Raw genomic sequence first — 18,658 nt, 5'->3', positions numbered from 1 at the left:
GGAAGGTAAGAAGGGCAATAATGGGGCTGAAGTTAGGAAAGGCATGTGGAATGGATGAAATTATAGCTGAAATGCTGAAGTATGGAGGAGAAAGGGTGATAGAATGGATTCGTCTATTTTGTGATTTAGCAAGGAAACAGAAATGTTGTGCCTGAGGATTGGGTGAAAACTATTATTGTTCTTTTATTCAAAGGAAAAGGTGCCTAGGATATATGTAGCAATTTTAGGGGAATAAGTCTGTTAAGTATACCAGGAAAAGTGTATGCAAGAATGTTGGTTGATAGAGTGGTGGAAGTGACTGAATCCAAAATAAGTTAGGAGCAAGGAGGGTTTTAGGAAAGATAGATGGGTGTATCAGGTCTTTGTGGTAAAGATGACTGGAAAATTATTTAGCAAAAGGTAAGAAGTTGTATGCAGCTTTAATGGATCTGGAAAAGGCATATGACAGTTGAGTGGAATGCTCTGTGGAATGTGTTATGGATGTATGGGGTAGGGGGGACATCTGTTGGATGGTGTTAAAGCCTTCTATAGAGGAGCAAATGCATGTGTAAGCATGGTTGGAGAGTTGAGCGAAAGTTTTGGTATACATGTGGGTGTGAGGCAGGGCTGTGTGATGTCTCTGTGTCATATTTATAGGATGGCATTATCAGATAAAGACAGTACAGTGTTAAAATGTCTTCTTAGGCTGTCATGATTCCTCATCATTTATATAGTTATATATTTATATTTATGGATGGGGTTGTTAGGGAGGTAAATGCAAGAGTTTTGGAAAGAGGGGCAAGTATGAAGTCTGTTGGGGATGAGAGAGCTTGGGAAGTGAGTCAGTTGTTGTTCGCTGATGATACAGCGCTGGTGGCTGATTCATGTGAGAAACTGCAGAAGCTGGTGACTGAGTTTGGTAAAGTGTGTGAAAGAAGAAAGTTAAGAGTAAATGTGAATAAGAGCAAGGTTATTAGGTACAGTAGGGTTGAGGGTCAAGTCAATTGGGAGGTGAGTTTGAATGGAGAAAAACTGGAGGAAGTGAAGTGTTTTAGATATCTGGGAGTGGATCTGGCAGCGGATGGAACCATGGAAGCGGAAGTGGATCATAGGGTGGGGGAGGGGGCGAAAATTCTGGGGGCCTTGAAGAATGTGTGGAAGTCGAGAACATTATCTCGGAAAGCAAAAATGGGTATGTTTGAAGGAATAGTGGTTCCAACAATGTTGTATGGTTGCGAGGCATGGGCTATGGATAGAGTTGTGCGCAGGAGGATGGATGTGCTAGAAATGAGATGTTTGAGGACGTGTGGTGTGAGGTGGTTTGATCGAGTGAGTAACGTAAGGGTAAGAGAGATGTGTGGAAATAAAAAGAGCGTGGTTGAGAGAGCAGAAGAGGGTGTTTTGAAGTGGTTTGGGCACATGGAGAGAATGAGTGAGGAAAGATTGACCAAGAGGATATATGTGTCGGAGGTGGAGGGAACGAGGAGAAGAGGGAGACCAAATTGGAGGTGGAAAGATGGAGTGAAAAAGATTTTGTGTGATTGGGGCCTGAACATGCAGGAGGGTGAAAGGAGGGCAAGGAATAGAGTGAATTGGAGCGATGTGGTATACCAGGGTTGACGTGCTGTCAGTGGATTGAATCAAGGCATGTGAAGCGTTTGGGTAAACCATGGAAAGCTGTGTAGGTATGTATATTTGCGTGTGTGGACGTGTGTATATACATGTGTATGGGGGGGGTTGGGCCATTTCTTTCGTCTGTTTCCTTGCGCTACCTCGCAAACGCGGGAGACAGCGACAAAGTATAATAAAAATATATAATAATATAAGTTGTTGCACTTACCTTTATGATGAAATTTTTAAAGTGTATGAGACTAGCATAATGCATACCATCAAATTGCCTCCTCTTGAATATGATTGGTTGACAATTCAGCCTCTACTGAGAGGTAGTTATCTCTGCCAACCCTCATTATTAATGCAACTGTCATTGAGTGATGATGAGACAGTGATTATTAACTTGTTTAATGCTCTGTTTAACCAATAATCAGTACACACGTAGATGCTTACATGGACTCAATTATAGGAATGTAATGAGACCAGTCATGTGTGAATGAGGTGTTTAAAATGTTTAGAAAAATTACTTTTAAAGGTAGTTGGATACAAGGCCATAAGATATGGGAATAAGAAGGGCAATGCATGGTGGATGGGAAAGATTAGAAATATTGTGGACAAGAAGAAAAAGGCATATGGTAGATTGTTTAAAAGGAATGTGTCAGTGGAAGTTCAGCAAAGGAGGGGAAAGAATATAAAATGTGTTAGCAGAATCTTAAGTAGCTGTTAAAGGAAAGAGTAGATGAAGATTCTGGAAGAAACTTAAGGGAAAAGTTTTGGCAAAATAAGAAATTATACTGGAAGGAGGTAAAAAGGAAAGAGGTAGATGTAAGAGTGGAAATGTTAATGTGAGAGGTAAGGAAGGGGAGTTTCTGAATCACAAGGAGGAAGTGAAAGGAAGATGGGAAGAGTATTTTGAAGAATTGACGAATGTGGGAGAAGGGGAGGCAGCAGTTTTTCCATCTATGGGTATGGAGGTTGGAAGGAAAAGCATACAAGTGCAAGGGCATATAGCAAAAAGGGAGGTGAGAAGGGGAATAATGAGGCTGAAGTTAGGAAAGGCATGTGGATTGGATGGGATTATGGCTGAAATGCTGAAATATGGAGGAGAAAGTGTGATAGAATGGACTCTTCTTATATGTGATTGAGCAAGGAAGCAGAAATGTTGTATCTGAGGTTTGGGTGAAAGCTATTATTGTTCTTTTATTCAAAGGAAAAGGTGCCCAGGATATATATAGCAATTATAGGGGAATAAGTCTGTTAAGTATACCAGGAAAAGTGGTGGAAGTGACTGAATCCAGCATAAGTTAGGAGTAAGGGGGTTTTAGGAAAGGTGGGGGATGTGTGGATTGAATTTTTGTTGTAAAGATGACCGAAAATTATTTTGTGAAAGGTAAGAAGTTTGATTGCAGCTTTAATGGATCTGAAGAAGGCATATGACGGAGTTGAGTAGAATGCTCTTTGGAATGTGTTAAGGATATATGGTGCAGAGGGATATCTGTTGGATAGTGTGAAAGCCTTCTGTAGAGGAGTAAATGCATGTGCCAGTGTGGTTGGAGAGTTAAGCAAAAGTTTTGCTTTATACATGTGGGTGTGAAGCAGGGCTGTAGGATGTCACCATGGCTTTTTGATATATATATATATATATGTATAAAAGTATATATATTCCAAGGTTTACCCCAGACGCTTCACATGCCCTGGTTCAATCCATTGACAACACGTCCACCCCGGTATACCACATCGTTCCAATTCACTCTATTCCTTGCACGCTTTTCACCCTCCTGCATGTTCAGGTCCCGATCACTCAAAATCTTTTCCACTCCATCTTTCCACCTCCAATTTGGTCTCCCACTTCTCCTCGTTCCCTCCACCTCTGACACATATATCCTCTTTGTCAATCTTTCCTCACTTATTCTCTCCATGTGACCAAACCATTTCAAAACACCCTCTTCTGCTCTCTCAACCACACTCTTTTTGTTACCACATATCTCTCTCACCCTATTATTACTTACTCGATCAAACCACCTCACACCACATATTGTCCTCAAACATCTCATTTCCAGCACATCCACCCTCCTCCGCACAACTCTATCCATAGCCAACTCCTTGCAATCATACAACATTGTTTGAACCACTATTCCTTCAAACATACCCGTTTATGCTTTCCGAGATAATTTCTCGACTTCCACACATTCTTCAAGGCTCCCAGAATTTTCGCCCCCCCTCCCCCACCCTATGATTCACTTCCGCTTCCACAGTTCCATCCGCTGCCAAATCCACTCCCAGATATCTAAAACACTTCACTTCCTCCAGTTTTTCTCCATTCAAACTTACCTCCCAATTGACTTGACCCTCAACTCTACTGTACCTAATAACCTTGCTCTTATTCACATTTACTCTCAACCTTCTTCGTTCACACACTTTACCAAACTCAGTCACCAGATTCTGCAGTTTCTCACATGAATCAGCCACCAGCGCTGTATCATCAGCGAATAACAACTGACTCACTTCCCAAGCTTTCTCATCCACAACAGACTGCATACTTGCCCCTCTTTCCAAAACTCTTGCATTCACCTCCCTAACAACCCCATCCATAAACAGATTAAACAACCATGGAGACATCACACACACCTGCCGCAAACCTACATTTACTGAGAACCAATCACTTTCCTCTCTTCCTACACGTACACATGCCTTACATCCTCGATAAAAACTTTTCTTTGCTTCTAACAACTTGCCTCCCACACCATATATTCTTAATACCTTCCACAGAGCATCTCTATCAGCTCTATCATATGCCTTCTCCAGATCCATAAATGCTACATACAAATCCATTTGCTTTTCGTAAGTATTTCTCACATACATTCTTCAAAGCAAACACCTGATCCACACATCCTCTACCACTTCTGAAACCACACTGCTCTTCCCCAATCTGATGCTCTGTACATGCCTTCACCCTCTCAATCAATACCCTCCCATATAATTTACCGGGAATACTCAACAAACTTATACCTCTGTAATTTGAACACTCACTCTTATCCCCTTTGCCTTTGTACAATGGCACTATGCAAGCATTCCACCAATCCTCAGGCACCTCACCATGAATCATACATACATTAAATAACCTTACCAACCAGTCAACAACACAGTCGCTCCCTTTTGTGATAAATTCCACTGCAACACCATCCAAACCCGCTGCCTTGCCGACTTTCATCTTCCGCAAAGCTTTTACTACCTCTTCTCTGTTTACCAAATCATTCTCCCTAACCCTCTCACTTTGCACACCACCTCGACCAAAACACCCTATATCTGCCACTCTCTCATCAAACACATTCAACAAACCTTCAAAATACTCACCCCATCTCCTTATCACATCACCACTACTTGTTATCACCTCCCCATTAGCCCCCTTCACTGAAGTTCCCATTTGCTCCCTTGTCTTATGCACTTTATTTACCTCCTTCCAGAACATCTTTTTATTCTCCCTAAAATTTAATGATACTCTCTCACCCCAACTCTCATTTGCCCTCTTTTTCACCTCTTGCACCTTTCTCTTGACCTCCTGCCTCTTTCTTTTATACATCTCCCACTCATTTGCGTTATTCCCCTGCAAAAATCGTCCAAATGCCTCTCTCTTCTCTTTCACTAATAATCTTACTTCATCATCCCACCACTCACTACCCTTTCTAATCTGCCCACCTCCCACGCTTCTCATGCCACAAGCCTCTTTTGCGCAAGCCATCACTGCTTCCCTAAATACATCTCATTCCTCCCCCACTCCCCTTACCTCCTTTATTCTCACCTTTTTCCATTCTGTACTCAGTCTCTCCTGGTACTTCCTCACACGTCTCCTTCCCAAGCTCACTTACTCTCACCATTCTCTTCACCCCAACATTCTCTCTTCTTTTCTGAAAACCTCTAGTAATCTTCACCTTCGCCTCCACAAGATAATGATCAGACATCCCTCCAGTTGCACCTCTCAGCACATTAACATCCAAAAGTCTCTCTTTTGCGCACCTATCAATTAACACATAATCCAATAACGCTCTCTGGCCATCTCTCCTACTTACATATGTATACTTATGTATATCTCTCTTTTTAAACCAGGTATTCCCAATCACCAGTCCTTTTTCAGCACATAAATCTACAAGCTCTTCACCATTTCCATTTACAACACTGAACACCCCATGTTTACCAATTATTCCCTCAACTGCCACATTACTCACCTTCGCATTCGAATCACCCATTACTATAACCTGGTCTCATGCATCAAAACCACGAATACTCTCATTCAGCTGTTCCCAAAAGACTTTCCTCTCATGATCTTTCTTCTCATGCCCAGGTGCATATACACCAATAATCACCCATCTCTCTCCATCCACTTTCAGTTTTACCCATATCAATCTAGAGTTTACTTTCTTACACTCTATCACATACTCCCACCACTCCTGTTTCAGTAGTGCTACTCCTTCCCTTGCTCTTGTCCTCTCACTAACCCCTGACTTTACTCCCAAGACATTCCCAAACCACTCTTCCCCTTTACCCTTGAGCTTCGTTTCACTCAGAGCCAAAACATCCAGGTTCCTTTCCTCAAACATACTACCTATCTCTCCTTTTTTCTCATCTTGGTTATATCCACACACATTTAGACACCCCAATCTTAGCCTTCGAGGAGGATGAGCACTCCCTGTGTGACTCCTTCTTCTGTTTCCCCTTTTAGAAAGGGGAAACAGAAGAAACCACCTCGACCAAAACACCCTATATCTGCCACTCTATCATCAAACACATTCAACAAACCTTCAAAATACTCACTATATCTCTTTCTCACATCACCACTACTTGTTATCACCTCCCCATTTGTGCCCTTCACTGAAGTTCCCATTTGCTCCCTTGTCTTACGCACTTTATTTACCTCCTTCCAGAACACTTTTTATTCTCCCTAAAATTTAATGATACTCTCTCACCCCAACTCTCATTTGCCCTCTTTTTCACCTCTTGCACCTTTCTCTTGACCTCCTGTCTCTTTCTTTTATACATCTCCCACTCAATTGCATTTTTTCCCTGCAAAAATCGTCCAAATGCCTCTCTCTTCTCTTTCACTAATATTCTTACTTCTTCATCCCACCACTCACTACCCTTTCTAATCAACCCACCTCCCACTCTTCTCATGCCACAATCATCTTTTGCGCATATACATATATATATTTTTCTTTTCTTTCATACTATTTGCCATTTCCCGCGATAGCGAGGTAGCGTTAAGAACAGAGGACTGGGTCTTTGAGGGAATATCCTCACCTCGCCCTCTTCTCTGTTCCTTCTTTTGGGGGGGGGGGGGAAACGAGAGGGGAGGATTTCCAGCCTCCCGCTCCCTTCCCTTTTAGTCGCCTTCTACGACACGCAGGGGATAGGGGAGAAAGAATACTTCCCACGTGTTCGCTGCGTGTCGTAGAAGGCGACTAAAAGGGGAGGGAGCGGGGGGCTGGAAATCCTCCCCTCTCATCATTCTTTTTTTTTAATTTTCCAAAAGAAGGAACAGAAAAGGGGGCCAGGTGAGGATATTCCCTCAAAGGCCCAGTCCCCTGTTCTTAACGCTACCTCGCTAACGCGGGAAATGGCGAATAGTTTGAAAGAAAAAGATATATATATATATATATATATATTTTTTTTTTTTTTTTTTTTTTTTTTATACTTTGTCGCTGTCTCCCGCGTTTGCGAGGTAGCGCAAGGAAACAGACGAAAGAAATGGCCCAACCCCCCCCCCCATACACATGTATATACATACGTCCACACACGCAAATATACATACCTACACAGCTTTCCATGGTTTACCCCAGACGCTTCACATGCCTTGATTCAATCCACTGACAGCACGTCAACCCCGGTATACCACATCGCTCCAATTCACTCTATTCCTTGCCCTCCTTTCACCCTCCTGCATGTTCAGGCCCCGATCACACAAAATCTTTTTCACTCCATCTTTCCACCTCCAATTTGGTCTCCCTCTTCTCCTCGTTCCCTCCACCTCCGACACATATATCCTCTTGGTCAATCTTTCCTCACTCATTCTCTCCATGTGCCCAAACCACTTCAAAACACCCTCTTCTACTCTCTCAACCACGCTCTTTTTATTTCCACACATCTCTCTTACCCTTACGTTACTCACTCGATCAAACCACCTCCCACCACACATTGTCCTCAAACATCTCATTTCCAGCACATCCATCCTCCTGCGCACAACTCTATCCATAGCCCACGCCTTGCAACCATACAACATTGTTGGAACCACTATTCCTTCAAACATACCCATTTTTGCTTTCCGAGATAATGTTCTCGACTTCCAAACATTCTTCAAGGCTCCCAGAATTTCCGCCCCCTCCCCCACCCTATGATTCACTTCCGCTTCCATGGTTCCATCCGCTGCCAGATCCACTCCCAGATATCTAAAACACTTTACTTCCTCCAGCTTTTCTCCATTCAAACTTACCTCCCAATTGACTTGACCCTCAACCCTACTGTACCTAATAACCTTGCTCTTATTCACATTTACTCTTAACTTTCTTCTTTCACACACTTTACCAAAATCAGTCACCAGCTTCTGCAGTTTCTCACATGAATCAGCCACCAGCGCTGTATCATCAGCGAACAACAACTGACTCACTTCCCAAGCTCTCTCATCCACAACAGACTGCATACTTGCCCCTCTTTCCAAAACTCTTGCATTCACCTCCCTAACAACCCCATCCATAAACAAATTAAACAACCATGGGGACATCACACACCCCTGCCGCAAACCTACATTCACTGAGAACCAATCACTTTCCTCTCTTCCTACACGTACACATGCCTTACATCCTCGATAAAAACTTTTCACTGCTTCTAATAACTTGCCTCCCACACCATATATTCTTAATACCTTCCACAGAGCATCTCTATCAACTCTATCATATGCCTTCTCCAGATCCATAAATGCTACATACAAATCCATTTGTTTTTCCAATTATTTCTCGCATATATTCTTCAAAGCAAATACCTGATCCACACATCCTCTACCACTTCTGAAACCACACTGCTCTTCCCCAATCTGATGCTCTGTACATGCCTTCACCCTCTCAATCAATACCCTCCCATATAATTTACCAGGAGTACTCAACAAACTTATACCTCTGTAATTTGAACACTCACTCTTATCCCCTTTGCCTTTGTACAATGGCACTATGCAAGCATTCCACCAATCCTCAGGCACCTCACCATGAATCATACATACATTAAATAACCTTACCAACCAGTCAACAATACAGTCACCCCCATTTTTAATAAATTCCACTGCAATGCCATCCAAACCTGCTGCTTTGCCAGCTTTCATCTTCCGTAAAGCTTTTACTACCTCTTCTTTATTTACCAGATCATATATATATATATATATATATATATATATATATATGGATGGAGTGATAAGAGAGATGAAAGGAAAACAGGGAAAATTGTTGGAGATATGGAGTGTGGTGGTGAGATATATATTGGCTAGTGGCAAGCCTGTTTGCTGATTATACTGTCCTTTTTGCTGGGAGTGAAGAGGAGCTGCAGAAGGTTGCAAGTGTGTTTTATGATGTGTGTAAGTGTAGGCTGTTGAAGATAATTGCAAGTAAAAGAAAAGTAATGGTATTTGAAAGGAACCAGAGTGAGAGTATAGTTTTTAAAACCATATAGAAAGTTTACTACATTGTGCTTTGGATATGGGGGAAGAAAAACCGGAAGAGGTGAGAGAACTTAAGTATTTTGGAGCTCTGTTGAGTAAGTTTGGTGATATGCAAGGAGAGATAAGGGAGAGATGAGTACAGGATAGAAGACTCATTGGGTCCCTTACCAGAATAATGAAGGGTATATGTGTATATATGAAAGTGAAAAAAGATTAAGGGACAGCATGGCCTTACTAACCCTGACCTATGCAACCAAAACATAGGTATGGAATGAGTCACAGATGTCAAGAATCCAGGCTGGTGAAATTAGCTATTTGAAAAGAGCTTGTGGTATGACTAGATGGAATGAAGAGAGAAATGAACAAGTTTATGAGGGATGTGGTATGGCAGGGCGTGTGGCAAGATTTCAAGACTGGGAGTTTGTAAGGAGAGTGTATGATAGTACAGTGAAATAGGTTAGTGTGAGATGAAAACCACTTGTGACATGGGCAAATAGAATGGAAGAACACTGAAGGGAGAGAAAGTGTGGAAGAATGCATGGAATGGTATATGTGAGGGAGGCATGTAAGGACAGGGAAAACTGGAGACTCTTTTGCCATGACCACTCCCTTGATGTGAATTCCCAAAGGGAACGTATGTCAGAGACATATAGACCAAGACCAGTCAGTCATAATCAGATTTGCAGGGTGAAAACATCAGAGAACAAATATTTGGGGATGTCATAAGAATTTGTTAAGGTGCCAGCCCATCTGAGGAAACATTTGAAGGCTCATGAAGGGAGTCATGAGATCAGAGAGGAATGAAGAAATAAAGCAGTATGGTTTTTGAGTATAGACAAAAATACAATATAGTGGAGGGGATTCATGAAATACAAAACCAGAGGAAATAAGATGAAGCAAGTAAAAAGCATTTAAAGTCTGTTGGGTCTTTTTTGGATATACTAGGGGATAGTATGCAGAAACTGTAGACAACATTGGAATATTGGGCTGAGAATTGCAGAAGCAATATCATCAGCTGTTCAGCTAGAGGAAAGGGCTATAGATTATGCTGAATCTATTGAAAATAGAGGACATGAAACAGCAGAAGGAGCAATATCAACAGCTGTTCAGTTAGTAAAGAGGACTAACACACAGGGGACTATTGACATTAGTGGTTAGAGAAGGTTAAAAGGAGCAATTTTGTCAGCAGATCAAAAAATGCAGAGTATGAAGCGTGATGGAGAGGGACATCGGAACCATACTAACAGAGGTATGCAGAATGTTTAGTGAACTGGTAAAAAGAATGATATGTGCTGTTTGAGGTGAAGCATTTAAGGAGGTTTATGGGCTAGTTGATGCAAAGTTTAAAGATGTACATGGTATACATGACCGGTACTTCCTAGCTAAAAGAGATTACAAATTCATAGACACAAACATTGATACTTTTACCCTGAGGAATCTAGCTGAAAAGTGGATGTTACCAAAATTAGAAAGATTGCTAAGCAGGATATTGATAGCCTGATTATGTTTTGCTTGGAAAGAAATGGGAAAGGAGGAGGAAATGCACATTAGAAGATTGCTGGAGGCTATGGGATTGCCAGATGCAGTTTCCATGATAAAAGAAAGGAGAAGGATTGGTAGTTATAACCAAGTCATAAGGGGTGTTAAGGTATTTGGAAAACGGGGAGTGCCTGGAGTATGAGAATAGAAGTTTTCTTGTGAATATCTGCTGAGAAGGGTTCATTCCTTGCAAACACTTTTTTTTTCAGCACAAGGTGATCCACATGGATGAGGAATGATGGAAGAGAAAAGCAAAAGGCTTTGATTGACTATGTAGCATGGATGAAAGATTGAGAAGGGCAATGCTAGATGCTGGAGTTGTGAAAGGAACTTTTGGAGACTGACCATTTTGCAGTTCTTATGGGGATAAGGATTATGGAGAAGTGGAGGTATGTATGGTGTAAGGAAGAATGGAGAGAGAAAAGTGTTGGCAAGAATGAAGGTGAATCAGAAAAAAATGCAGGGAGGAGTATGAAAGGAAAGTAACTAAAAGCTTAGATGTAAGTGCAGTGAATGTAGGGATGTAGTCATGGGTGAATGAGGTGTTTGAAATATTTAGGGAAATACTATTAAAGGTTGTACAATTAGTAGTTGGATACAAGGTCTTGAGGTATAGGAATAAAAAGGTCAGTGTATGGTGGATAGAAGAGATTGAAGATGCTGTGGAAGAGAAGAAAGATTTGCTCAAAAGGAATGTACCAATGCAAGTTCAGCAAAGGAATAGGGAAGAATATAGAATGTGTAAGCAGAATGTTAAGAAGCTGATAGAGGAAAGCAAGGAAAGAGTAAATGAAGACTTTGGGAGAAAGTTTCAGGAAAATATGGATATAAGAGTGGAAATGTTAATGCGAGAAGTAAGGAAGGGGAGTTACTGAATCAAAAGGGGGAAGTGAAAATAAGATGGAAAGAGTATTTTGAAGAACTGGTGAATGTAGAGGGTGAGGCAGCTGTTGTTACATGCATGGGTTTGGAGGATGGATGGAAGAGGATACAAATGTAGAGGCCCATTGCAAGAAGGGAGGTAAAAAAAGCAAAAATGAGGCTGAAGGTAGGAAAGGCACCTAGGGTGGATGGGATTATACCTAGATGCTGAAATATGGAGGAGAAAGTGTGATAGAATGGATACATCTGATATGTAATTTCACATGCCTGAGGATTGGGTGAAAGATATTATTGTTCCTTTATGCAAAGGAAAAAGTGCTAAGGATGTATATAGCAATTATAGGGGAATAAGTCTGTTAAGTATACTGGGAAAAGTGTATGCAAGAATGTTGGTTGGTAGAGTGATGGAAGTGACTGAGTACAGAATAAGAGGAGCAAGGGGGTTTTGGGAAAGGAGTGGGATGTGTGGATTAGGTTTTTATGGTAAACATGACTGTGGAAAAGTATTAGCAAAAGGTAAGAAATTGTATGCAGCTTTTATGGACTAGAGAGAGCTTATGGCAATCAAGTGGAATGCTTTATGGGATGTGTTAAGGATGTATAGGGTAGGGGAACAACTGTTAGATTGTGTGAAAGCCTTCTATAGAGGAGGAAATGCATGAGTAAGAGAGGATGGAGAGTTAATTGAAAGTTTCAGTATACTTGTGGGTGTGAGGCAATCTGTATGATTAAACCGTGCCTTTTTGATATGTATGTGAATGGAGTGATAAAAGAGATGAAAGCAAAACTGTGGAAAAGAGATGCAGAAATGGAGTGTGGCGGTGAGATATGGTGGCTGGTGGCAAGCCTGTTTGCTGATGATATTGTGTTGTTTGCTGAGAGTAAAATGAAATTGCAGAAGGTTGTCATTGTGTTTTATGATTGTGTAAGCCTAGGTGATAGAAGGTAAATGCAAGTAAAATAAAAGTAATGGTCTTTGAAAGGAGACGGAGTGAAAGTATAGATTTTGTAAAACTGTATAGAGTTAAAGAAATTTTGATGAACTGTGCTCTGGATAATGGGGAAAAAGACTGAAAGAGGTGAGAGCATTTATGTATTTAGGAACTGTTTTAGGTAACTTTGATGATATGGAATGAGAGGTAAGGGGGAGAGCAGCACAGGATAGGAGAGTCACTGGGTCCCTTAATAAGATAATGAAGGGTATAGGAGTGAGTTGGCAAGTGAAGAGAGGATTAAGGGACAGCATAGTCCTCCCAACCCTGACCTGTGCAGCTGAAACATGCACATGGAATGAGTCACAAAGGTAAAAAAAATCCAGGCTCTGGAAATGAGCTATTTAAGAAGAGGATGTAGTGTGACTAAATGAAATGAAAAAATAAATGAAGGAGTATATAAGAGATGTGGTATGGAAGGAAATGCATTGTGAAGTGGTAGAGTGGGTGAAAAATAATACTTTGAGGTGGTTGGGCATGTGGAATGAATGCAAGACTGGGAGTTTATAAGGAGAGTGTATGAAAGGACAGTTAAAAGGGATGGTGTGAGGGGAAGAACACCTATGATATGGGCAAGTAGAGTGTAAGAATACTGGAGGGAAATAAATGGTGGAAGAATGCGTGGAATGGTGTATGCGAGGGAGGCATGTAAGGACTGGGATAAATGGCGACTCTTTTGCCATGGTCACACCCTTGATGGGAGTTCCCAAAGAGAATGGGCATTATAGATATAGGTAGATGAATTGATATTGATTTTTGTCAGCAGACAGTTTACTTCTTTCACAATTATCCTGATATGGAGCTCTGAGGTTAGATGAGATACAGTGTTGACCCCAAGATCTCTTTTCACTGATTTCTGCAGCTCTTTCCTGCTAAGTAGTATTCACACTGGGGCCTTCTATTCCTGAATCTTATTGTCATTACATTTTACTATTTTGGCTAAATTTCATCATCCATTTATCAAACCAATTTTTCATGCTGACATAATTATGTTCATTCTGTATTTTTCTTGTCACGTTTAGATTTAAGTCTAGTTTTTAATAAGATTTACATAAACCAAGATTGCAATGGACCCAAAACTGAGCCCTGCAAGTATGCCAGTTGTAACCTCAGCTCGTTTTGAGAATATGCCTCTTACCTGCTTTGTTTGTTCTTTTCCACAGACATAATCCTCAGTCCAGTGAAGGAGTTTCTCCTTATTTCTGCCAGTAAATCTAGCATCTTAATCAGCCTCTAGTGGGATAGATGGGATAGAGAGTCAAAGGCTTTCTGGTTGTCAGTGAACACAATTTAATCATCAATCTCTTTGATCTAAGGCTTACTTCACCCTATTACTGAAGTCTAGAAGGTTCATATTGCATGATCTTTTTTCCCTGAAGCCACATTGTCTCCCAGTTAAGCAGCTTCTTTGCAGATAGTTATTCATCTGTTTTCTGATTATTCCAGTTGAAAGACCACTTTCTTCAGCAGGACATTCCTGTAGTACAGCATGATTTCCTAGTCTCATTTCTTGAATACAGACACATCATGGACACTTTACACTGCACATTGGCTTACTTAACACCTAGGCCTCATTCCCACACTTTTTGGTACATTGTACTGAAACATATGCAGAACTTGAACACATCATTGGAGTGACAGTATTGAATGAAACTCACTGCTGAAGTGATTTTTTTTATTATGTCATTATCTACGAAATTGTAAGGATAGATACATCTTTTAAACAACAAAAAACATGAAATTTGAGGTTTGGAACAAACTTAGTGACATGTAATGGTTGAAGAAATGATATTTAGCCTAACCTAACAGCTTAGTTTTACTAAGACAGAGAATAGGATGATTCCTGATGTGAAGAGTGTAAAATAACTGTAGGCATCACTTGGATTCTATTAAATCATTACACAAACCAGTCCCTCTTTTTGTTTGTTTGTTTTAGAATAAGTCGCTCAGTTTTTCATTGTCATCCACCAACATTATCCTTGAAATGGAATGTACATTGCTTTTACATTTGTATGTGTGACTTTGTACCCAAATAGCTTATTAGTGATACAGAAGTTTTATTCCCTACTTACATCAAGTGAATTGCATCTTTTGGTTTTCTTTCTTTTTGAACATTATCTATCCATACTGCTGCTGTTACTCTTTCATTTTCATTTTCCAACCTAGCACTGTAGTACCCAATACCAACTGATTTCCTTTTATGAGTTATGCACATCGTATGAATCCAGAAGCCTCTTTTTAGTTTCTCCTTCAGGTCATGTGATGGTATGGACTACATTATTATGTAATTGATTGCTTCAATCTCCTGTGTGTTTAAAATTCTTTGTTCATGATATTTTATTTTTCAGGATTTGGTAAAGTCTCGTGATCAGATGCTAAGAAAAGCAGAGCAAGAGAATGATTCACTCACATTCAGAAACCAACAACTCACCAAGAGGCTTACACTTCTACAGGATGATCTTGATGAAATTGAAGTAAGTGCTGTTGCACTGTATTGGACTTGTAAATGCATATGCATATAAAAGGGTTAGTCTACCCAGTGCATTTATTGTAACTTTAATGTACAATGTTTAAAGTGTACACTTGTAGTACAGGTACACCACCGAATTTCTGGCAACTGATGGTTTGGCACCTCCTTTAGTCCTGATGAAATTATGGAGAGAACTTGAAATTTCCGTGGCCACCAGACTAGTTTACTGGGCAGCCACAAATGGCGTTGTGTGTAGGGCACGCTTATTTACATTCTTTACACTACACTTGTTCGTGGTGATACCACAATTCTGTGAGATTCTTAGCTTATTTTGCTTAAATTTATCCCTAGCTATGGCTTCTAAGACATATGAGAGTGTCAGTTGTTGTGTCAAATGTAAACACCAGTCCTTATAGATCCAAGATAAAGTAGAACTGTTGAAAAATGGACCGTGGGTGTTTTTGTGGATAAGCTGTTTGACATCTACAGTATTGGTTAATCAACTGCACATGATATAAAGAAGCAAAGGGAGAAAATATTGAAATTCTATGCAGACAGCTATTCCAAGAAGCACATGATGATTAGAAAAACTATGAAAGACAGTAAGAATACTGAGTACGATTGAGTGATGATTGAATGGTTTCAACAGCGTCAGAGTGATGGAGTGGACTTGTCAGGTAGCATGTAATGGACCAGGCTAAGTTGTTCCATAAAGAACTTAAATTGCAACATGAGCGTGACTATAGTGAAAGATGGTTTCAAAGATTCAAGAAGCATCATGGAATTTCCATGAATAAAGTGTGTGGAGAAAAGTGGTCTGCAAACCATGAAGGAGCTGCCGAGTATATGGACGAATTTGCGAAACTCGTAGCTGATAAGCACCTCAGTCCTGAGCAGGTGTATAATGCAGATGAAAGTGCATTATTATGACAGTGCACACCTAGGAAAACACTAACAACAGAAGACGAAGAAGACCCCACAGGATTCAAACAATCTAAGGACAGACTTACCATCTTATGGTATTCAGACATTTGATATTTGTTTAATTTAAATTTCTAGCATTCCATGGTATACTTTTGACACATGGGAGATGTATAATTAGTGGGTAAGAGAGGTGTTGATGAATTATTACTATGTGACCACGGTTGGTCTGGCAGAATGGTTAATCCGGCCAGGCTATGGAACCAAGAGTGCCGGAAAATTGGTGGTGTACCTGTAATACAGTGGTTTAGCCTACAGGCAGAATGAAAATAACTATGTAGTGTTCTTTAAGTCAGTGACATAAAAAACATTTTTACTCTTCATTTCTTGCATCCATCATTTAATCTCTGATTACATGGAATATGGATTTTTTTTCATTTTCATCAGTTTATGCTTTCAGTATCAGTTGAATATTGTTAATCATCCTTTTTCTCTCTAAAGCTGTGATACAAAATAATGTGTGTGTGTGCACGCGCGCGTGTGTGTGTGTATTACTGTTTAATTTTGTAGTACAGGAATGGGTGTCCACACTTATGGGACCCCATGAACTTTCTGTATGTTCTGATTTTTTTCATTTCTTTCCACTCTCTGCATTCAGTCTAATAGCTCAGCTTTTTCCATTCATCTGCCACTTTGGTATTGTAGCAGCACATCTCAACATTTTTTCTGATATGTTCTTGTGTTGTCTCTTAAGGCCTCATTTATCTTTCTCTTCTCTTTCAAAAGCCTTTCACTCTCAGCATTTCATTTTCATTCTGAAACTTTTAACATTTTTACTTATATCACCTTCATTCTTTTCTTCTCCAGTTTGGGCAAATTCATAGTTGCTAACATGTCCCTGTAACTTGGCTCTCATTGCAGGTACTAGCTTGTTACCTTCCAGTGGATTTTATATAATTTGTGTGTTTCTCAAAAAAGGGAGATTAAATTTAGATGGATACTTTTATATTTAGATGGATACTTTACTTTTGATCTAATGCATGCTAAGAATATTTTTCTCTCCATTTCTTCTCTGATATCTTGAAATACAGTTTGTGATATTGACCAACATATAGCATGTCTCCATATATGATGTCCTGCCAACGGGTCCTTGTCATGAACAGATTTATCCAGTTTGTTTCCCACAAATGAGAGTTGGGGTGAGAGAGTATCATTAAATTTTAGGGAGAATAAAAAGATGTTCTGGAAGGAGGTAAATAAAGTGCGTAAGACAAGGGAGCAAATGGGAACTTCAGTGAAGGGCGCAAATGGGGAGGTGATAACAAGTAGTGGTGATGTGAGAAGGAGATGGAGTGAGTATTTTGAAGGTTTGTTGAATGTGTTTGATGATAGAGTGGCAGATATAGGGTGTTTTGGTCGAGGTGGTGTGCAAAGTGCGAGGGTTAGGGAAAATGATTTGGTAAACAGAGAAGAGGTAGTAAAAGCTTTGTGGAAGATGAAAGCCGGCAAGGCAGCAGGTTTGGATGGTATTGCAGTGGAATTTATTAAAAAAGGGGGTGACTGTATTGTTGACTGGTTGGTAAGGTTATTTAATGTATGTATGACTCATGGTGAGGTGCCTGAGGATTGGCGGAATGCATGCATAGTGCCATTGTACAAAGGCAAAGGGGATAAGAGTGAGTGCTCAAATTACAGAGGTATAAGTTTGTTGAGTATTCCTGGCAAATTATATGGGAGGGTATTGATTGAGAGGGTGAAGGCATGTACAGAGCATCAGATTGGGGAAGAGCAGTGTGGTTTCAGAAGTGGTAGAGGATGTGTGGATCAGGTGTTTGCTTTGAAGAATGTATGTGAAAAATACTTAAAAAAGCAAATGGATTTGTATGTAGCATTTATGGATCTGGAGAAGGCATATGATAGAGTTGATAGAGATGCTCTGTGGAAGGTATTAAGAATATATGGTGTGGGAGGCAAGTTGTTAGAAGCAGTGAAAAGTTTTTATCGAGGATGTAAGGCATGTGTACGTGTAGGAAGAGAGGAAAGTGATTGGTTCTCAGTGAATGTAGGTTTGCGGCAGGGGTGTGTGATGTCTCCATGGTTGTTTAATTTGTTTATGGATGGGGTTGTTAGGGAGGTGAATGCAAGAGTTTTGGAAAGAGGGGCAAGTATGAAGTCTGTTGGGGATGAGAAAGCTTGGGAAGTGAGTCAGTTGTTGTTCGCTGATGATACAGCACTGGTGGCTGATTCATGTGAGAAACTGCAGAAGCTGGTGACTGAGTTTGGTAAAGTGTGTGAAAGAAGAAAGTTAAGAGTAAATGTGAATAAGAGTAAGGTTATTAGGTACAGTAGGGTTGAGGGTCAATTCAATTGGGAGGTGAGTTTGAATGGAGAAAAACTGGAGGAAGTGAAGTGTTTTAGATATCTGGGAGTGGATCTGTCAGCGGATGGAACCATGGAAGCGGAAGTGGATCATAGGGTGGGGGAGGGGGCGAAAATTCTGGGAGCCTTGAAGAATGTGTGGAAGTCGAGAACATTATCTCGGAAAGCAAAAATGGGTATGTTTGAAGGAAT

At 40.5% G+C, this 18,658-nt stretch overlaps 1 protein-coding gene across 3 annotated transcripts in view; it reads left to right on the top strand.

Moving 5' to 3' along the window:
* LOC139751400 (protein phosphatase 1 regulatory subunit 21) overlaps window positions 1-18,658 on the top strand; it is a 321,946-nt gene that overhangs the window by 42,538 nt on the left and 260,750 nt on the right. For all 3 annotated transcript variants that reach the window (XM_071666786.1, XM_071666784.1, XM_071666785.1), the window contains exon 3: window positions 15,045-15,170. In XM_071666786.1, coding sequence (XP_071522887.1) covers window positions 15,069-15,170 — 102 coding nt within the window. In that variant the 5' untranslated portion in view covers window positions 15,045-15,068. The remainder of the gene's footprint in view (window positions 1-15,044; window positions 15,171-18,658) is intronic.

Source organism: Panulirus ornatus, chromosome 11 (genome assembly GCF_036320965.1).
Source record: "Panulirus ornatus isolate Po-2019 chromosome 11, ASM3632096v1, whole genome shotgun sequence".
NCBI classification, from domain to species: domain Eukaryota; kingdom Metazoa; phylum Arthropoda; class Malacostraca; order Decapoda; family Palinuridae; genus Panulirus; species Panulirus ornatus.
Note: the sequence above shows the minus strand (reverse complement) of the source record. Positions and strands in the feature narration are given on the sequence as shown.